We start from the raw sequence: 20,981 nt of genomic DNA on the forward strand, positions 1-20,981 counted from the left end.
CCTGATCAGAACAGTAGTGATTGCATAAAAACGACAGACCAGATATAAAGTGAAACCAACAAAATGGTCTTAGTACCTAGGTAGAGTGTGCAAGAATTTTAAAGAATACGTAAAAATATGCGTTAGTTTTCCAGATATCCTTAAAATGCTAAAGTGCTGCCCTTCAAAATATTATTTAAGCGCGTGAGCCATCGCTTTCCATGAGAATCATTACAAGATAAAGTAGTGGTACACACCACTTAAAATTGTGGGAAAGTGTGTACTCTGTAAGAAAGGTGAGTGATAACTGTTTCTTTAGAGTTGTTTAAATGTATAAACACTGCTAAAAGAATTAAAGTAGTTGTATCTTGGGATCTGATTAATTTTGAAGCATTTTTTCTTTCTACCCTATGGTGTAACCTAGTGCTGTCTTTTTACAGGTGATTTGAAGATAATACAACTAGAAACCGGAACTAGAAAACCCAGAGAATTCAAGATATGTTATTTTTAACATGGCAGTCAATTGAACTACACTTAAAAGTTGATTACAGTTACTGAATCCCAGGACTATAGTTGATTTCAGGTAAACTTTCTTCTACTTTTAAACATGTTTAATGAAGAACCTCTTGCTGGTGTTTAAATTTTTTTAATATTCATTTTTGAGAGAGAGAGAGAGAGAGTGAACAGGGGAGAAGCAGAGAGAGAGGGAGAGTCAGAAGCAGGCTCCAGGCTCTGAGCCGTCAGCACAGAGCCCGGCTGGTGTTAAATGTGAACCTGACTCACTTTTGGGGGAGGGGAGGGGGGTAAAATGTTCCCTAAATATAACTACTGTTTTTTGTTAACTATTTAGATTTGGAAATCTTTCCTCTTTCAAGTAAACACCAATAGTGTGATCTTGGAATTTTTAGCAGTAGTCTATTTGCAGAGTCTAGAATTTGTAAATTCACCAACTGAATTTATCTGTAACCCTCACATCAGGATGGGCAGTGCTTTTTGCAAGTCCTTTGTGGACACGTACAGTGCAGTGAAAATTTTGAGGCATGTGACACACTTTTTCCAATTGAGGTTTAGTAAGAGGACACTCTGCCTTCTTGTTTCAGCTCTCAAAGTGTCAACAGTGTATCCTTCTCCACTATGTATTTAGCGTCTTTTCCAAAATTTTGTACCTTGGTGATTTTACAGTTTAAAATGGCCCCCAAGCATAGTGTTGTCTCCTGTTCTCAGCACATGAAAGCTGATGTGCCTTACAGAGAAAGTACATGTTAGGTAAGCTTTGTTCAGGCATGAGTTAATAGTGCTGTTGGCCAGTGTCGTTCAACGTTATCAGAGAATCAGTAGGTCCTGGAGCCCTTCCAACAGTCGTCCAAACTTTGCCATTCCCAGAAGTATCTCAATAATACTTTTGGAAGTATTTGGAAGTACTTTTGGAAGTAATTCCCACATCTAATAACGTAAAACAGTGATGCCCACTTATAGGTATGGAAATCAAGGCTGTTACTATCATTTTGGATGTCTTAAAGGCATTCCTCTAGTACACTGGCTTGGGTTCTTAATTCCTTTAAGCAAATACATTTATAAATACCTTACTTTCATAAGATTACATAAGACATAAAATTTCTTATAAATCTAGGAGTACTGTTTTTTTGCTGGTATTATAAGGTTGAAACTCCTCTTTAAACCAGTAGGCTCGGTTTCCTTTAACTTTCGCTGAGGGTTAAATTGGAAGGTGAATTCCTGTTGAATATAGATTACTTCCCTATAAAGAGCAGGCTTTGGAAGTACCTCAGTAAATGAGGAATTTTTCATGCTTTCTTCAAATAAAAAAAACACATAATACAGTTCATAAAAAACTTTAATGTAAGGCACTGTTGTCCAAAGTTAAATGAGGGATAACAGCCCACATGACGCCAGCCACCTTGTCCTCCTATGTCTCAAACAGGTCATCTGCCCTAGCACAGGCAGCAGGGTACAGACTGTACATGACAGTTCCTCAGTGGTGATGTTATCTCCCAAAACATGGACTAATATTTTTCCTTTAAACAAGAAAATAACTATCTTAGACTAAGAACTGAAGAACTAATGAACAGCTCAAGAGGAAAAAAACAGAACACTACACCAGCTATTATAGTCTCAAAAAAGGTTTCTAAGAGTTTCCATGTTTCTAAGAGGTCCAAGGAATGCATGTATTCTGTTGTCTATTAAGTCCCCATGACAAGAAAGGATAAAGCTAGAAGCATTTCCTTGGTTCAAACTGTGCTTCAGGAGGCGGTAAGGGCTATATGCATAAATGGGTTCAAGGACCAAACTTCTGTTTGCCCCTTGATTCAAAAACACTTTAACTGATTTCACCTCAAGGGCAGTATGACAAATTCTTAAGAATGTCTTCATTTACTCTCATTAAATACTAAAATATCAGAACCTTAAGAAAACTGGGATTCTTGATTTATCAGTAGCCTGTAAGTTGTGTTTTAAACAAAAACAGGCACCTTGGTTCTACAGTGCTAAAGACCGCATCTACTTTTTTGCAGGAACTTTTTTTGGATAACTGCTAATCCTAATCATCAGCAAAGACACCAAAATAGACACATTTTTCTAAGTTCTTACCAAAAATCCATTTCAAGGAAAAAGTCATCCAGGAAGGGAAAATTTTGCTTTAAGTAGATAAAGTAGTGTTTATATGCATTAGGCCAAGCAATCCACTCGGGGTTCTAACAGTTTAAAAATTAAGTCACAATACAGCTGAATAATGAATGTGGTGGTTCTGATGAGGTACTATTTTGACATTTTGGTCTCGGAAGGTGTTTCTCCAGTGTCCAAGGTCTTCAACAATCGGAAAAGGCCAGCGGCTTCTCGTATCCTGCTGAATTCAATACAGAATGCCTGCACTTCTATAAACAAGTCCTGCACGTTAATTATTTTGTTACGGATCAAGGACTGGAGAAAGACACACACAAGACGCACCAAACGATTCTGAAAAAGAGAAAGCAAATTTAGTGTACCCGTTTTCTTGGCAGGTATTATAAAATGTACAAAAATCTCTGCTACTTACCTGCATATATTTATCCTTAATTTGTTCACAAGTAGAGATGCAATTTGATATGTAAAGGTGAATAAATTCAGGAGGTAGATCAACAGCTGTAGTGAGTCTGTTTCAGAAAGTTAAAAAGTTAGGGCTGTTACAAAACACTGTTACCCATAAAATATAAAATTCCTCTTTGGTCATTTAGTCAAAATTTCTGATAGGTGATCAGTTACCTACTTTTAAACATACTTATGCAAATAAGCCTGAGTCACCCACTTTGTTAGTCAATGGCACTTCATTTGTTAAGTCTATACTTAGCATTACATTACACATGAAAATTACTCATAATTTTGAACACCACATTTCTGTGTTCTTGGTTGAATCCTAATTTGTAGTTAATGGTCTTCAAGCTCTAGTAAGTAACGTTAACTAAACCTCAATTACATGTAAGTGCTGTGCAAGGTGGTAGGTCCAAGAAGGTATAATTTTTAATAAGTATAATTAAGGGCTAAAATGAGGGGTTTGCAAAAAGCAGTGTAAATGAAAAAACAGGAATAGCCTTAAAAGGTCAAGTGGCCTAAAACTGAAACCTTGAAGTATTTCTTATAACCTAGCAAGTGATGTGAGAAAAAGCTGGGATCTGGGATTAGTGTGGCACATTCAGGAACATGGTGGTAGAGATCCGGATGGAATGTTGACAGAAGGCATTGGTGGCACATTAGTGTCTCCAAGAGGAAAGGTGGTATTTTCCGAAAGATTCTGTGGAATATTTTAAGGAAAACAAAAAGATGGGAATTCCATGTTCAAATAAAGGTATGCTATGCTAGCTATACAGTATGAATTTCCAAAAGGAATTCTAAACTTCTTTGACTACAGAACCTTTCCCCATAAAGCACCAAGGAACCAGTGCTCTGAGAAAAGTGCTGTGGTCACTTGAGGTTGGGGGGGAGAGGGGGAGAAGGGCGGGGGGGGGGGCGGGCACAAGGAACAGACCTCATCCTTGAAATTATTCTCTAGAAAGAATACTACTGATAAAAAGATGTGGTTATTCTTGGACTAAATACCAAATAGCTGGTGAAAACAGTGCTACAAGAACATAGTGAAGGGGAAAAAGCTGGCACTGAGAGGGCAGTCAGTCCAAGGACGGGAGCAGAAGCAGCCCCAGAAGGAAGTGAGTCTGCACTGGAGGGAAAAGCCTGAACAGGAGAATGCAGACACACAGTAGTGTATTTTCAACAAACAGCTGACCAGTTTTGCCAATGACAGAAAATAAAGTTGAAAGCCTCATGCCTGCCTCCTCTCTCTCCCACCCCAGAAAGAACACTCCTGTACACATACTTGTGATTACTTAGTTCTTACTGGCTGATAAGCTTAAAAGGGCAGCCTTCAGTACAATTTCAAGAAGGTTAAAAAAAAAAAAACAACTAAAAATTTGTTGCTAGTTTTTGCCTTCTGGCCATTTAATCAGGATCTAGATTCACATCGCCCCCGCCACCCACCCACACCCGATCAAGTATAAAAACTTACCGATTTACAACTTCCATTGAATGCAAAGACATGTCCATGTTGACCAGAACCGAAAAATACTCCGTGATCTGGCTTGACTGCATTAACTTCAGCAGCATTTCTATAGCAACTAGAGGGTTGTTTTCCACTAAGTCTGGAAGTTTGGCTGGAGTGAGGCCAATATGATAAACGAGTTTGGGGTCTTTTTCCAATTCACCCAGGAGCTAAATACAACCAAATTTTTAAAAAGAGAGAGGTTCTTAAGTCAAATATTCTCTTTCCTGCCTACAAAACCAAACTATAAAATAATCTACATTGAACCAACTTGGTAAATTTCTTCCCTCAAACCCATCATAATCTTGTATTAATTTTTAAATTTACATTTAAGCTGTGAAGATATTAAAATGCAGACACCTTCAAGACTAAAAATGCTAGTGATCCCTTTCCAGGGCATTAAACCAGCCTCAGTATGGTCTGGTTGGATAGAATGCTGTGTGGACTGTAACAGTATCCTTAACAGCTTTGTAGGCTTTTCCTATCCTCTGTTATAACCAAAAATTATCTTAGTTGCCAACCAGTTCTCCAGAAAAGTACAGACCACAAAGAACTGAGAACAGGGGAAAGAGTGCAGCCCAGGCAGAGAGCAGACACTCAAGGAGAGAAGCATGATGGGAGGAGATCGCTGCCCTGTTGTGGTGCCTCACGGCAGGACCGTACAGTTCAGGCCCTACTCACGTGATGCAATCTAAATAAATACCTTCAAAAGCAGTTCTGCCAAATAAGTGGTTTTTCTTACAAATTCTCTATGTTCATTCCCCTACCTGCCTGCATATACCACAGTGGACTGTGTTTTAGGATGGCCTAGCAAACAAAGTGAACTACGAACAGCTGTTATTTGACTCTGAAAGTAACATTTTCAGTGGTAAACTGGATTGGAAGTGTCAGTATGTCCTCACAAGTTCCACTGTTTAAGTTTGCAAAGCTGGGTAAAATTCACCAAACAGAAACCACCCACCAGGTATCCTTGCCTTTCCCCGCCCAGGGGAGTCTTACACAAAGAATAGCAGGGGCTATTCTAAATCTCAAATCCACCACTAACCAGCTGTGTGACAGTGGCTAGCTTACCTTCCCTAGGTCTCATTTTCTTCCTCCATAAGATGTTAATCTCACTTACCCTCAGTAGTTACTGTCCAGCAAATGTAACAACATATGCAAAATGCCAAAAATGTGAGATCCATCCTACCCCTCCTCTCCCATAGTCAAAATGGGCCCAAATAAGTGTTGATACATGTTGAGTCATCAGTCTTTTTCCACCAGCGTAAAATGACCAGAGTGGGAGGGGCAGAACAAAGCTCCAGAGATCCAAGACTTCTTGGATCCAAAACATTCTTATTGCTGGCTCCTATCGGCAGGATCATTTTATTGGTCATTTATCATGTGAAGGATTAAAATAAAACACCTACAAATAAATACATACCTGTGTTTGTTGAGGAGAAGATAAGGGGCTTTTGAAGGCTTTGGCCATTATTCGCTTGATCTCCACACCAGTGCTATTCTTGACACACATTGATTTGTCCCATTGAATTGCATGGTCAGGCTCTGTTGGATTCAGCCAAGCCAGCTCATCCTCACAAATGTGGAGTGGAGGTGGTGGACGAATAAACTCTGGCCGGAAATGGCCTGTAACGAGAGTAGGAATGTTTGCTTCGCATCTGTATAAAGATAACATGATAAAACTTGCAGACTTCAAAATCCAAAGCAGAGATGATATAGAAAGTCAGGGTTTTATTCAGAATGCCAACAAAATGAAACACTGATACAACATTATTATTCCAGAGCCCAAATCTACTTTTCAGGAGAGATGAAGGCATTACCATGATCTGATGATTTTTAATTCAAGCATGATCACCACTGAGAAGCAAAAGGATACAACTTCACATACTGGTGAGAGTTCTGATGGGAAAAATGAAATGCTACTTGATCTCACTCTTCCTATTCTTAGTGACCGGTATTTTTTTTTTTAAGTAGGCTTCACACCCAGTGCAGAGCCCATCGTGGGGCTTGAACTCACAACCCTGAGATCGAGTCCTGAGCTGAGATCAACAGACACTTAACCGACTCAGCCACCCAGGTGCCCCATTAATTACTATTATTTTATTCAGTAGTAGTGAATAATTACTATTATTTTATTCAGCACTACTATTTGTGGTTTTTTCTTTGCATCTTCTAATGTTGAGGTGGCAAATTATGTGTAGATAAAATGGCAGGGAACAAAAAAGTACAGTTGGCTTGACATTCCCAAATGAATCCAGAGACTTTCATAAACCCCTGAATTCACAAATACCATATTCATTTTCATAGAACAGTAAAACAACAATAGGAAAATGCAGTGACTCTACCTCAATTGTTGTATGAAATAAGACTGAACCCTAAGTTATAAGCCCAAGAAAATAAATGCTGGCTGGGATTTTTGCTGAACAAATTTCATAACTCACTCTGGTTTCCACACAGGGCCTCAGATGGCTTATTCTGACCATTGGTCCTAGCCCCTGCCAAATTTGAGAATGTTGAAAAGGTTTTCTGGCTAAGAATCACCAGTTTATCTTCTACTCTCTCTTCACTTACATCCAGCATTTTACATCTAGTAGGACTAGCATCTCAATCTCTTTTCAGACCACTTATAAAAAGAAAAAACTTTTAACACCTCAGGAGAAGCACTACTTATATGATAATGAAAACACTCCCATGAAGTACGTACGTTTAGCCAGACTCCGTATCTGATTTGCTTTTCACATACTTTTCTGGTGGCTTACGCAACACACAGTAAGCAAATATTAAATGAAAACCAGTATGTGCCATGGGGCTGTCAGGCACACTTGTGCTCAGCTTAGACTTCAAATATTAAACCCATTTATGTCAAAGATCTAATAATGGCATTAAAGTCATGTAAGTTTTAAACTCATGGTGACACTATAATTTGGAGAACATTTTCTTATCCCTAAGGATAAAGCATGCCTTCATCACTAAAACCATATAGAAGCCTGAATACAAAAGTTAATAAATTACAGAAGACTCATTTCAGTAAAATCAGAATTTGTATCTTCAGGAATGCTGATAAAAAAACTTGAAATGTAATTTTATTAAAGAACACAGACCATCACTACTATGTTCTACAAGACACTATAACTGGGAAGTGTCTCACTGAATTCAAGTTTAAGCAGCAACAAAGGTAACACCATGTTTTAGAAAACCAAAAGTCTCAGGATGCTGGTAAAATAAAACCAAGTACAAAAAAGTAATATACCTACTTTCAATAGGTGGCTTTGGTCCACTGACTAAAGCTTCTGTGATTTGAGAGGCAACTGAGCTGTCAAATCCAGAATTAGAAGAATCTGGGTCTGGGTCACTGAGAATACTAGGGAAGCTAGCCTTACTTTGGGTTGGCAATTCAGACTGGCGTTCTGAAAAAGGGTAAAATAAGAGACATTTTTAAATTGAGGGCAACACAAGGAAAGTGAAAAAACTAACTGGGAAAAGCTGTCTGCAACATATGAACAAAGGGCTAGATTCAGAATATAGATACATCCCCCCTCCCCCACCAATACAAATCAGCCAGGAGCTACAAAACCCACCAATAAGCCAGCAGCAGCTGCAACCACACTCTCAGCCAGTTGGGGGGGGGGGGGGGGGGGCAGCCACACCCACCAGAGCATCCCCATCTGCTGCAGACCAGTCACAACAGAAGGGTACATACAGCCCATACAAGGGATATCCATAGTGCCGGACTGGTGATCAGGGGGTATTAAACTAATGGGCTCCACAGGACATTTTCTATATAAGGCCACTACTTTCAAGTCCAAGAGATGTAAGTGACATACCTAATATATAGAAACACAGAGTCAGACAAAATGAGACAGAAGAATATGTTCTGAACCTCAGAAAAGAACTAAAGGAAACATAAGCAATCCACCTGATGAAGAGTTCAGGTAATGGTCATAGAGATGCTCACAGTGGACCGGGGAGAAAAGTGAATAAGCTCAGAACTGAGCTGAAGAATACAATAACTGAAATGAAAACTAGAGAATAAATAGCAGATGCAAAAGAAAGGATCAGCGATCTACAAGACAGGGTAATGGAACACACCAAGCACAACAGCAAGAAGAAAAAAAAAATTAATGAGGATAGGTTAAAGGATTTCTATGACAACATCAGGTATTATAACGGGTGCCAGAAGAAGAGAAAAAGGGGCAGAAAACTTATTTGAAGAAGTCATTGTTGAAAACCTCCCTAACGTGGGGAAGGAAAGAGCCAGCCAAGTCTAAGATGCTCGGAGAACCCTACACAAGATGAGCCCAAGAAGGTGCATATCAAGACACATAATTAAAATGTCAAAAATTAGGTGCATATCAAGACACATAATTAAAATGTCAAAAATTAAAAGATAAAAGAGAATCTTAAAAGCAGCAAGAGAAAAGCACAGTTACAAGGAAAACCTCAAAAGGCTATCAGATGTTCTTTCAGCAGGAACTGCAGGCCAGAAGGGAGTGGCGTGATATTCAAAGTGCTGGTAAAAACCCTACAATCAAGAGTACTTAACCCCAGCAACGCTAGAACTCAAAATTGAATGACAGATAGTTTCCCAGACAAAAGTTAAAGTTCATCACCACTAAACTAGCCTTACAACAACTGTTAAAGGGACTTCTATAAGTGAAACAGAAAAAGCCATAATTAGAATAAAATTATGAAAAGAAAAAAAATGCACTGGTAAAAGCAAATGCATACTAAAGGTAGTAGATCACTTATAAAGCTAGTATGAAGGTTAAAAGACAGAAGTAGTAAATCAATTATATCTATAATAATTAGATAAGGGGCACAAAATAAAAAGATGTAAAATATGACAATATATACATGTATGTATACATACATATACATACAATACATCCGTAAAATACAGAGCCAGGGGTGAGGTGGGAGAGTAAAAATATAGTGCCTTCAGAATGTTCAAACTTAACCAACCATCAGTTTACTTTAGACTGGTATATACAAAGAATATTATATATAAAACTCATAGTATCTACCAACCAAAAACCTGTAACAGATACATAAAAAACAGGAATCCAAACATAATACTAAACAAAGGGATCAAATCACAAGGGAAGAGAGCAAGAGAAGAACAGAGAACTATAAAAACAACCAGAAAACTAACAAAATGGCAAAACATACATATCAATGAATACTTACTTTAAGTGAACTAAATGCACATTTACTTTTAAGTCAAAAGACAGTGACTGAATGGATTAAAAAACAATACCCATTTATATACTTCCTACAAGAGACATGTCCGATGTCAAACATCAGATCCAAAGACACAGACTGAAAGTGAAGGTATAGAAAAAAAAATATTCCATGCAAATGGATGGGGGGGGGGCGGGGAGGAATACTTATACAGGACGAAGTAGACTTTCACAAATTTTTTTAATGTTTGTTTATTTTTGAGAGACAGAGCACAAGTGTGGTGGGGGGCAAAGAGAGAGGGAGACACAAAATCTGAAGCAGGCTCCAAGGCCCTGAGCTGTCAAGCACAGAGCCCATTGCAGGGCTTGGGCCCAAACTCAAGGACCACGAGATTGTGACCTGAGCTGAAGTCGGAGGCTTAACTGACTAAGCCACCCTGGTGCCCCAGGACATACTAGACTAAAACAAAGACTGTACCAAGAGACAGAGAAGGGCATTATATAATCATAAAAGGGACAACCGAACAAGAAGATACAACAATTGTGCATATTTATGCACCCAACATAGGAACACCCAAATATATAAAGCAAATACTAACAAACATGAAGAAATTGACAGTAATACATAATAGTAGGGAACTTTAACACCCTACTCACATCAGTGGACAGATCCTCTAAACAAAAAATCAATAAGGAAATAGTGGCTTTGAATGACACACTGGAACAGAGGGATTTAATGGATATATCTGGAACATTCCATCCTAAAAGAGCAGAATACACATTCAAGTGTACATGGAACGTTCTCCAGAACAGATCATATATTAGCCCATAAAACAAGTCTCAACAGATTCAGAAGGATCAAGTCATACCATGCATCTTTTCTGAACACAATGCTACAAAACTAGAAATCAACCACAAGAAAAAAACTGGAAAGACCACAAATACATGGAGGTTAAATAACATGCTATTAAACAATGAATGGGCCAACCAGGAAATAAAGAAGCACATGGAAACAAATGGAAATGAAAACACAAGTTCAAAACTTTTGGGATGCAGCAAAAGCAGCTCCAAAAGGGAAGTTTATAGTAGTACAGGTCCACCTCAAGAAGAAAAATCTCAAACAACCGAACTTTACACCTTTAGGAGCCAGAAAAAGAAGAGCAAAACCTAAAAGCAGAAGGAAGGAAATAATAAAGATTACAACAAAAATAAATGATCAAGTGGAATTTATTCCTGGGTTGCAAGGACGGTTGAATATTCACAAATCAACCAGTGTGATACACATTAACAAAATGAAGGATAAAACTGATATGGTTATCTCAATAGATGCAGAAAAAACATTTGACAATATTCAACATCCATTCATGATTAAAAACTCTTACTAAAATGGGTATACAGGGAACAAATCTCAGCATAATAAAGGCCATATATGACAAACCCACAGCTAACACCACACTCACTGGTGAAAAGATGAAAGCTTCCCCCTAAGGTCAGGAACAAGACAGGCATTTCCACTCTCACCACTTTTATTCAACACAGTACTGGAAGTCCTATCCACAGCAGTCAGACAAAAAAATAGTCTGGTAAGAAAGAAGTAAAATTTTCACTATTTGCAGATAACATGATACTAACCTATAGAAAAACTGAAAAGACCCACCAAAAAACTGCTGCAACTGATAAACTCACTAAAATCACAGGATACAAAATCAACGTGCAGAAAAGCTGTTGCATTCTAATTTTTTTTTTTTTAACATTTATTCATTTCTGAGAGACAGAGCACAAGGCAGGGAGGAGCAGAGAGAGAAGGAGACACAGAATCCGAAGCAGGCGCCAGGCTCCAAACTGTCAGCACAGAGCCCGATGCAGATGTCAAACTCACGCACCGCGAGATCATGACCTGAGCCGAAGTTGGACGCCCAACCGAGGCACTCAGGTGCCCCTTCATTTCTATACATTAGTAACAAAGTAGTAGAAAGAGAAATCAAGAAAACGATCCCATTTACAACTGCACCAAAAACAGTAAGATAACTAGGAATAAATCTAACCAAAGAGGTAAAGACCTGCACTCTGAAAACTATAAAGCACTAATGAAAGAAAGTGAAGATGACACAAAGAAATGGAAAGACATGCCAGGCTCATGGCTGTGAAGAACAAATATTATTAAAACGTCCATACTACCCAATCTACAGATTCAATGCAATCCCTATTAAAATGCCAATAGCATTTTTCACAGAACTAGAACAAATAATCCTAAAATTTGTATGGAACTACAAAAGACCCCCAAATAGCCAACGCAATCTTTTGAAAGAAGAACAAGGCTGGAAGTATCATGCTCTTGGATTTCAAACTAACTGCAAAGCTACAGTAATCAAAATAGTATAGTACTGGGACAAAAACAGACACACAGATCAATGAACAGAATAGAATGCCCAGAAATAAGCCCATGCTTATATGGCCAATTAATCTACAAGAAAGGAGGCAAGAATATATGATTGGGGTAAAAGACAGTTTCTTCAATAAATAGTGCTGAGAAAACTGGACAGCTACATGCAAAGAATGAAACTAGACCACTTTCTTACACCATACACAAAAATAAAATGGATAAGAGACCTAAATATAAAACTTGAAACCATAAGACTTCTAAAATAAAATATAGGCAATAAACTCTTGGACATTGGCCTTAGCAACTTATTTATAGATAGGTCTCTCCAGGCAAGGGGAAAAAAACAAAACAAAACAAACTGAGGCTACATCAAAATAAGAGCTTTTATACAGCAAAGGAAACCATAAATAAAAAAGCAACCTAATAAATGGGAGAAGCTATCTGCAAATGATGTATCTGATAAAGGGTTGATATCCAAAATAAATAAAGTACTACAACACCAAGGGAAAAAAAAAACCCAGATAATCAGACTTTAAAATGGGCAGAGTACCAGAACATTTTTCCAAAGAAGATACACAGGTGACCAACAAACACATGAAAAGATGTTCAACATCACTGATCATCAGAGAAATGCAAATCAAAACCACAGTATGACCTCACACCAGTCAGAATAGCTAGTATCAAAAAGACAAATAGCAAATGTTGGTGAGGATGTGGAGAAAAGGAAACCCTTGTGCACTGTGAGAATGTAAACTGGTGCAGCATGTCTGGAATACAGTATGGAGGTTCCTCAAAAACTAAAAACAGAAGTACCATAGGACTCAGTAATTCCACTTGTGGATATTTACCCAGAGGAAACAGAAACACTATTTCAAAAAGACATAGGCACGCTTATGTTTATTGCAGCGTTGTTTATAATAGCAGGATATGGAAGCAACTTAAGTGTCCATCAAAAGATGAATGGATAAAGATGTGGTATATATATACACAATGGAGAATTGTGAAAAGGAATATTAAAAAAGAATGAAATCCTACCATTTGTGACATGGATGGACCTAGAAGTTATTCTGCTAAATGAAATAAGTCAGACACACAAAGACAAATACCATATGATTTTGCTTCTGTGTGTAATCTAAAAATATGAAACAAATTAAAAAAAAAAAAAAAAACAGAAACAGACTCCTAAAGATAGAAAACTGGTGGTTGCCAGAGGGGAGGGAAGGAGGAGGATGGGCAAAATAGGTGAAGGGGATAAAGAGGTACTAACTTCCAGTTTTAAGTAAATCATGGAATGAAAAGTACAGCGTAGGTTATACTGTCAATAATGCAATAACTTTTTATGGTAACAGATGGTAACTACCCCTAACATGATGACCACTGAATAAATGTGCAGAACTGTTAAATCGCCATGTTGTACACCTGAAACTAATGTAATATTGTAGGTCAACTATACTTTAATGTCTTAAAAAAAAAGCCAAATCAGTGTTTTAAAAAAGAAATAATGGGCTGACTTCAACAAGCATTTTATTTCAAAAGGCTTGGATGGTCAATAAACATCTGAAAATATGTTCAATTCCATTGGGGACAGGGGGTGGGGAAATCAGTCAAAACACAGGATCCCCTCCAGATTAGCAAAAATTAACATCTGAAATTATCAGATGTAGATAATGTCACGTAACTTGCACACTGGTAATGGGAATGAAACATGGCACAGCAAAATCTGGAAAATAATCTGCCATTAGCTAGTAAAGTTTTACATGTGCTTATCTTTCCTGCTAGAAGAAACACTTTCATATGTACACTAGGAGAATGTACCAGAATGTTCATGGCAACACTACGTCCATCAATAGTAAAATGGATAAAGAAACCACTACCATTATGTCATCAACATGGATTTATCTTACAACCCACACCCAAAAGAACACTGTATGATTCCACATGCACATCAAGTTGAAGAACATCCGAAGTTAAACTATGGCATGCACAGTTTGGAGGGCTATAAAGTAAATCATGAATGATTATCACAAAAGTCAGGTTAGTGATGGGGAAGAAAGGGAGCAGCGAGTAGGAGAAACACATAGGGAGCCACAAGATCCTGAAACGATTCCATTTCTGAACTTAGATAATGGTTGCTCCAAGGTCACTTTATAATTCCTTAAAATGTACATGCTGGTTTTATGAAATTATGTATTTCAGATTTTGTAATTTTGAAAACACAGAGCTAAATTCCTAATTCCATAAAGAGCTACCAGTGTTAATAAAAGACCATCGATCCAATGGAAAAATGGCCAGACATGAAAGATGCCTTAGATCTGTAACCACATGTTCAACTCATTCAAGGAAAATGCTAATTAAAATTATCCTGAGATGCCATTTTCTCATCTCAGATTACTAAAGCACAAAAAATTAACATACTCTTGACCAAAATGCAAGGAAAAGGTTTAAACTGGCACATTTTGTGGTAAACTAGTAAGTGCAAGTTGTCAGGAATTTCTAATAAAACCTCTAAAATGAATACTGACATTGTTAACAGGGTAAAAGTGCCCCTTATAGTTACTTCTGTTTAACTTGTCTGCTTGTTTATTTAAAGTTTAAAAGAAAATGCAAAGGCATCCTCCATAAACACACCTCTGGTCCATGAACCCTACCAAAAGACCTATGAATTGAGGGTCTCTGCAAAGATCATCTGTGTGTAGCCAGCTCCAGAGAAGACAGGTGCATCACTTTGTTTTTGTTTTTTGGTACTTGTAAAAATGAATGGATTAGGACATCTTCAATCTGGGTAGGGGACAGCAAGCAGCAAGCTTAGCCACTGTGCCCAATTTTCTCAAGACTAACGTGTTCTTTTCTGGGCTTGATATACTTTAAAACTTTCTCACAAACTAACTCAAGTCATCCTAAGTTGCAAGGGAAATCAGATTCTCACTCGATTAAATACAAAACTAGAACCCTCAGAATATCTATCACTTCTGAAGGTAAGGTGACTATAATTGCCTATCACCTCTGTACCCAGCTTTCACATTATCTTTTCAAAACTGTATTTTATTTCTGTGAATAGACTGTATCCAGCACTAGTGATCAATAGGTATTTTTGTGTACATTCAATCTTAAAAGGCTTAAAAAGATTTCTCTTGGTTTCAGAAAATAACCACTGTTATATTGTTGATACCCAGGAGTTAAAAAGTGAGGTTCAGAGGTTCAGAATGCTCCAAGGAAAAAGGAGTTTATTGAACAATGTCACCTTATGTAAGAAACCAAATGTCACAGATGCATTAAATCTAAGAAGGATGGGAAACTGTCAAAATTAATTAATACTGCAGCTCAATCACAAGATCAAGGGTTCAAAAATTTGCCTATATATTAGAATTTCCCTAATGAATCACTCTCAAGTGGTTAAGACCCATTCATCCATATTTTTGCTGAGAGCAGTTAAACAAAAGGCGCCTCTTCTTACCTTCCCTACTTAGAGATGCTCTGACCATCCCGATCAAGAAAGTCCCCCTATTTTCTATTACAACATGGTTTTGCTTCAAGAAAACCCATTCATTCGTTTACACATGTAACACAGAAGGTGCCAAAACAATCTTGAAACAGAAGGAAGGACACAGCAGAGGTTTCATATGTCCTGATTTCAAAACTTCCTACAAAGCTACTGTAATCAGAAGTATAGTAGAATCCAGACAGGCAAAGCAATTATTAGAGAATAGAGAGCCCAGAAATAAACCCTTCCATATATTGTCAAATGATTCTCAACAAGGGTGCCAAGACAAATTGTTTGGACTATTCAGGGTCCCATGGGATTTCGTATGAATTTTATGGTGGGTTTTTCTCTATCTGAAAAACACATTGTTGGGATTTTAAGAGAAATTACACTGAATCTGTAGATCATTTTGACATCAGGAAAAAATTTTTAAACAGACTAAATTTTATCCAGCATTCTTCTTAAATTGGAAACACAATCAATTCAGGTGAAAACTCAGAGTGAACTTCTGTGCCATATTAACAAGGATCCAGTACTGAAGCTGTTTTTCACAGAAGTTATTAAGCTTTTAGCACAGTTACAAAGACCTTCATTTTAAGTGGAGAAGCTCATAAAAAAAAAAAGGCGGCCTTGTGCTACCACACAAGAATACCCAAACCACTGATTCCTCCTTACCAGCCAAGGCTAACTGAAGCCCACTAATGTCCACAGACTGGCCCATATTTCCAACATCCATCAATGCGATCTGTCGAGGTGTTTTTTTGAAGAGTTCCCTTGGGGGTGCCAGCATCAGCTGGGAAAGAAAAAACTTTTCTGGTGGAGTTATAGGAGGTAAAAATCCTGTAAACAGAAATGTATAACAATTTCTCCAATGGTTATTTTTTAAAATTAACTTGACTCTGGTAAAATTAGCATTTGCTACTTGCCATTTCCATTCACTTATTTTTAAAAACAAAATTAAGTTTCAGTGAACCAAATACATACATTTATGAAAATGTAATTAAATATGTCATTTGAAATTCTATTTGTGGCAATATCAATGAAACTTAAGGTTTTTTTACCTGTATTTCCAACATGCAAAGGCTAAAGCTTACACGTGCAAGCAAAAACAAAAAAGCTACAGTGCTCAGAAATGCTCTTCTTGGAGCGCCTGGGTGGCTCAGTCAGGTTTTGATCTCATGGTTTGTGGGATAGAGCCCCAGCGCAGAACCCTCTTGGGATTCTCTCTCTCCCTCTGCCTGTCCCCTGCTTGTGCTCTAATAAGTTTTTAACATTTATTTATTTTTTGAGAAAGAGACAGAACGTGAGCAGGGAAAGGACACACAGAGAGCGAGGAAGACACAGAATCCCAAGCAGGCTCTAGGTGCCCAGTTGTCAGCACAGAGCCCAGCTCAGGGCTCAAACTAACGAACCATGAGCTCATGACCTGAGTCAAAGTTAGACACAACCAAATGAGCCACCCAGGTGCCCCTCAAAATAAATAAGGTTAAAAAAAAATGTTTTTTCTTCTGCTGCTGCAACTGTACAGGTTGAAGAGACAAGGAAACATCATTAGCAGGGCAAATACACTTCTCACACCTGCTTCAAAAAACAGTGAAGCTACAAAATTCCCACCGTGCCAAATGCTGTCCCCTTTTGTTCCATATCCAGTGGTTCACCAAGCCTCATCCATTCCCCAGGGGCACTGTCCCCAGACTCTGCTCCCTCCTCTCTGACCCCTCCTCTCCTCTCCTGCCTGAACTACAGGTCAGCCTTCCTAATTTCCCCAGCTCCCAGTTTTGACTCCTGCCCACCCATCACCCAGTTCACACTCCCACTTACCACCTAGTCATATTTTTATGTACACATATGCTCACAATACTTAACCTGTTTACACAGGATTAAACCCAAACTTCTGCACCATTTTAAGTCCCTTCATAATCTAATCCTGACCCACTTGCCAAATATCATCTCTCCCCTCCAACCCACATATCCTACATTCCAGTTGCACAAAATCTTCCAGGTTTTAGGAGTCCTGATTTCAAAACATCCAATATATCCAGCTCTCTAAGAGTACCTGACAGGGCCACACCCTTCCCTCACACCCCACCCCCACACACACCCCTTACTCCACCTCTAATCACCATCCAGCAAAAACATCACTCCCTCTGAGGACGTCTCCAGCCACACAAGTAGTTGTTCCTCTCTGCTACCAAGCATTTTATATGTGACATAATACAACTCTTACTACATTGGTTATGACTACATTTATGTCTCCCCAACCAGACTGCAAGCTTGAGTGAAGAGAAGTCATCTTACTTACCTAGCTCTGAATCTGAATCATCTGAAAAACTTTACAAAAATATATCTATTAGATGTTCACCCTAGACATACAATATAAGTCTTGGTGTTGATATAGCTTCCATTGTCCATTTAAGCACCATTCCTGCTTTAATAAAAGTAATGCAGTCTATGGTCTACATCTAGGTTTACACTCACTACATCTGAGAATGACGTAAGTGATCCTTCCTATGCCTAACCTGGCCTTCAGAATTCAAAGGGCTCTCTGAATAAACCCCACGATGTCCCCATTCTCTGCTAAGGGACTCTTAGGATGGTAGGTTTTGACAACCCATAATATGTTCCATTGCTTTCTGGGCATTCTGGAACTCCCTGAAAGCCTAGTTCAGAACTAGTACCCTAAAAGGGCATCTTATCCAACACAAAGTTTTCCCTCTTACATAAGAGCACTGCAGGAAACCAACTAGAGGATGTTTTAGATCCAAAGGGGGTGCCACGCATGAACACCAAGTGGCCTGCAACGTAGAAACCCTCCTGTGCCATGAAAAACTTCATGGTATTACTTCAAAATCCACTGCCTTCACTTTTAACTCCCTGTATAGTGGCCTCTACCCACACCGTGTTTTGCTCATTTTCTCACAGGTTGAGTACTTTAAGATCAAACTGTTTCCCACCTCTAATTACCTGCTTCCCCCAGTACACTGGTCTCTGTCTTAGTCTTCCAAGTACCCTTATCACTAATCACCATCCCCTCTGTGCCCTTCTGCTTTCCTGGCTGAGTCTTCTCCCAAAGTCACGTCTCAAAAGGTATCTCTTTGAGTTAAAAAGAAAAGGCAGCCTTGAATGTAACCCACAGATCTGATCTCACCAATGCTGCACCAATATATATTTTACATAACGTCCAGTAGTCATGCGTTTCCTAACTTAGGCCGTAAATTTGAGACTACCTTTTATCTTCTGCTCCCATCACATTATCCCAGGACACGCAACAAACCAACGAAGGTGGCTGCAAAGTCCTTAAACGCCGTTTAATGTCTATTTCCGCCCAACAACTTCGAGTTCTGAACGAGTTCTATTTACTTGACTGAGACTTAAACCAGGAGCGGGGTGTCATTAGTTACAACGTCACACATCTCAAACGGGCTTAACAAGAATGAAGCGCGACTGAGTTGCTAAAACTCTCAAGCCCCACTCAGCTGCATGGTTTCATGGCCTGTACAGTTGAGAGGAATAATCTGCGGTGCCCTGAATCTGTAATTCTCCATATTTGGGGGGGGTGGGGGGAGGACAGACAATTTCAAAAGGAGACAATGTCACTTGCGGATGAACTCGCACAAGGATAGGTGGAAAGTTCCCAGTCTAACCACAGCGCACATCTGACTTCGGAAGGGACGGGCTGCCCCGGCGTACCTGAGAGGGGCGGCCTATCGGGCTCCTGGCCGCCGCGAGCGGGCGGCGCGGGGTTGAGCAGGTGGGCGAAGCTGGCGGCGAAAGGGTTGGCGGCGAGAGGCTCGGTGCGATACATCTCCCAGAGCAGGTAGAGCGCGGTGAGGCGTTGTGCCGCGCTGGGCAGTAGGTCCGGCTGCTGTAGCAGCATGACCAGCACCGAGCCCAAGCGGAAGTGGTCGGCCTTGCTGAAGTAGTGGTGGAAGGCAGTGGACAGGCCCTCGAAGGTGCTGCCGCCTCCCGCCTCCTCCGAGATGATACTCAGCAGGCTCGAGAGCTCCTTCGGGGTCAGGCTCATCCTGCCCGCGGGCCCCCCCGGGCCTCCACTGCCCGGCCCGGGGCCGCCTGCTCCGCCTCTGCCGCCTCCGCCGCCGCCGCCGGAGCCTCCCGGGCCGCTCCTGGACGCCGACCCCGCCGCTTCCCGGGCACCCCTCTGCTCCGCGGCGGTGAGAAGTCGGCCAGACGCCGCGCTCACCCCGCCGCCGGGCATCAACCTCGACCGCCTGCCCTGCTTCCCGGCCGGAGCGGCCCTGGCGCCGGCTCGCCCGTCCCCACGGCCGTAAAGCGCGCTGTTACACGACAGCGTCGCAAACAAAACACGTCGGAGAAGCCAGACAGCGGCAGAGCGGTGGGGCAGCGCCGAGCGAAAGCGAGGCCCGCTGGAGCGAGGCCAGGGAGAGGATCCGGAGACGCTGGGTGGGAAGGGTGAAGAGGCCGGAAGCGGGGGCGGGGCCTGCGGGAGGGGCGGGCCAGCGGGGTTCTGGCCTCTAGCGGCCGTGGGACCACCCGGCGCTGGGGGCGAGATCTGCACTTCCGCGATCCCAAGCTGACCTCCTAGGAGCTCCCGGGGCAGTGCGCGGCAGCCAACGGTTCCGACGACCGTGGGCCACGTTATCGTGTGGAAAAATGCGTCTTAGATTCAAAATGGTTTTCTTAATATAACATACGTGATTGTTCATGATTTTAAACTGTTTAAGTGCAAGTAACTGAACAAGGACATTTCTCATAACCAAAGTTAATTTCGTCTCACATTTTTTTTGCACAAATGGAATCTTACTGCACTTGAGTTTTTGTACATGGTTATTTTAACAGGATATTGAGAAAATTTTTCCAGTTAATACTCATGTACAAAATTGTTATGCGACTTTTTGCTTTCTCTGCCCTAAGGCTCTGATTCTGGCCTTGAGTGTGCGTTGTAAGGCGCTGGGGAAACTTTAGGAATGGTAGCTCCAGGGGCCCCTGAGTGGCTCAGTCCGTTAAGCATCCAACTTCAACTCTGATCATGATTTGGCAGTTTGTGAGTTGGAGCCACCAGTCTCCCCACCCCCTCCTCTGCCCAGGGCTCTGCAGTGACAGCTCAGAGCCTGGAGCCTTCTTCAGATTCTGTCTCTCTCTCTCTGCCCTCCCTTGCTTGTTCTCGCTCTCAAAAATAAATAAACATTAAAGAAAAATTAAAAAAGAAAAAAGAAATATAGCTTTCTTGACAATGTTCTCTAATTAAAAAAAAAAAAAAAAGGTAGCACCAGCCCCCAAAGATGACGGCCCAAGTATTTAAAAAACAAAAACACCTCCCCAGGTGACTAATGTGAACTCAGGGCTGAAATCAGTGGTATTCCCCAGACTTGCCCAGCCCCCTCCCTAGACTTAACG

General features: G+C 40.3%; 2 protein-coding genes across 2 annotated transcripts in view; one reads left to right on the top strand and one right to left on the bottom strand.

Moving 5' to 3' along the window:
* The window catches only part of RNF149 (ring finger protein 149), a 35,654-nt gene extending 31,821 nt beyond the window's left edge, over positions 1-3,833 (top strand). Inside the window, exons 9-10 of the transcript XR_003967735.1 lie at positions 420-562; positions 2,778-3,833. The gene's annotated coding sequence lies outside the window, so the exon portion shown is untranslated. The remainder of the gene's footprint in view (positions 1-419; positions 563-2,777) is intronic.
* CNOT11 (CCR4-NOT transcription complex subunit 11) lies at positions 1,814-19,944 on the bottom strand. The gene is made up of 7 exons (XM_030310379.1): positions 19,296-19,944; positions 16,281-16,445; positions 7,816-7,968; positions 5,985-6,187; positions 4,529-4,731; positions 3,029-3,125; positions 1,814-2,949 (listed from the first exon to the last, which is right to left on the bottom strand). The coding sequence occupies exons 1-7, from the start codon at positions 19,819-19,821 to the stop codon at positions 2,752-2,754; spliced, it is 1,545 nt and encodes a 514-aa protein (XP_030166239.1). The 5' UTR covers positions 19,822-19,944; the 3' UTR covers positions 1,814-2,751.
* Positions 19,945-20,981: the final 1,037 nt, after the last annotated feature.

This window comes from Lynx canadensis, chromosome A3 (genome assembly GCF_007474595.2).
Source record: "Lynx canadensis isolate LIC74 chromosome A3, mLynCan4.pri.v2, whole genome shotgun sequence".
NCBI lineage: Eukaryota > Metazoa > Chordata > Mammalia > Carnivora > Felidae > Lynx > Lynx canadensis.

What these genes read in the sequence shown, in the direction of transcription:
- CNOT11 (XM_030310379.1), bottom strand. Translation starts at nt 19,821, where the DNA reads ATGCCCGGCGGCGGGGTGAGCGCGGCGTCTGGCCGACTTCTCACCGCC. An exon ending in TCAATGGAAGTTGTAAATCG is followed by an intron (nt 3,126 to 4,528) that starts GTAAGTTTTTAT and finishes TTTCTGAAACAG; the next exon opens with ACTCACTACAGCTGTTGATC. An exon ending in TTAAGGATAAATATATGCAG is followed by an intron (nt 2,950 to 3,028) that starts GTAAGTAGCAGA and finishes TCTCTTTTTCAG; the next exon opens with AATCGTTTGGTGCGTCTTGT.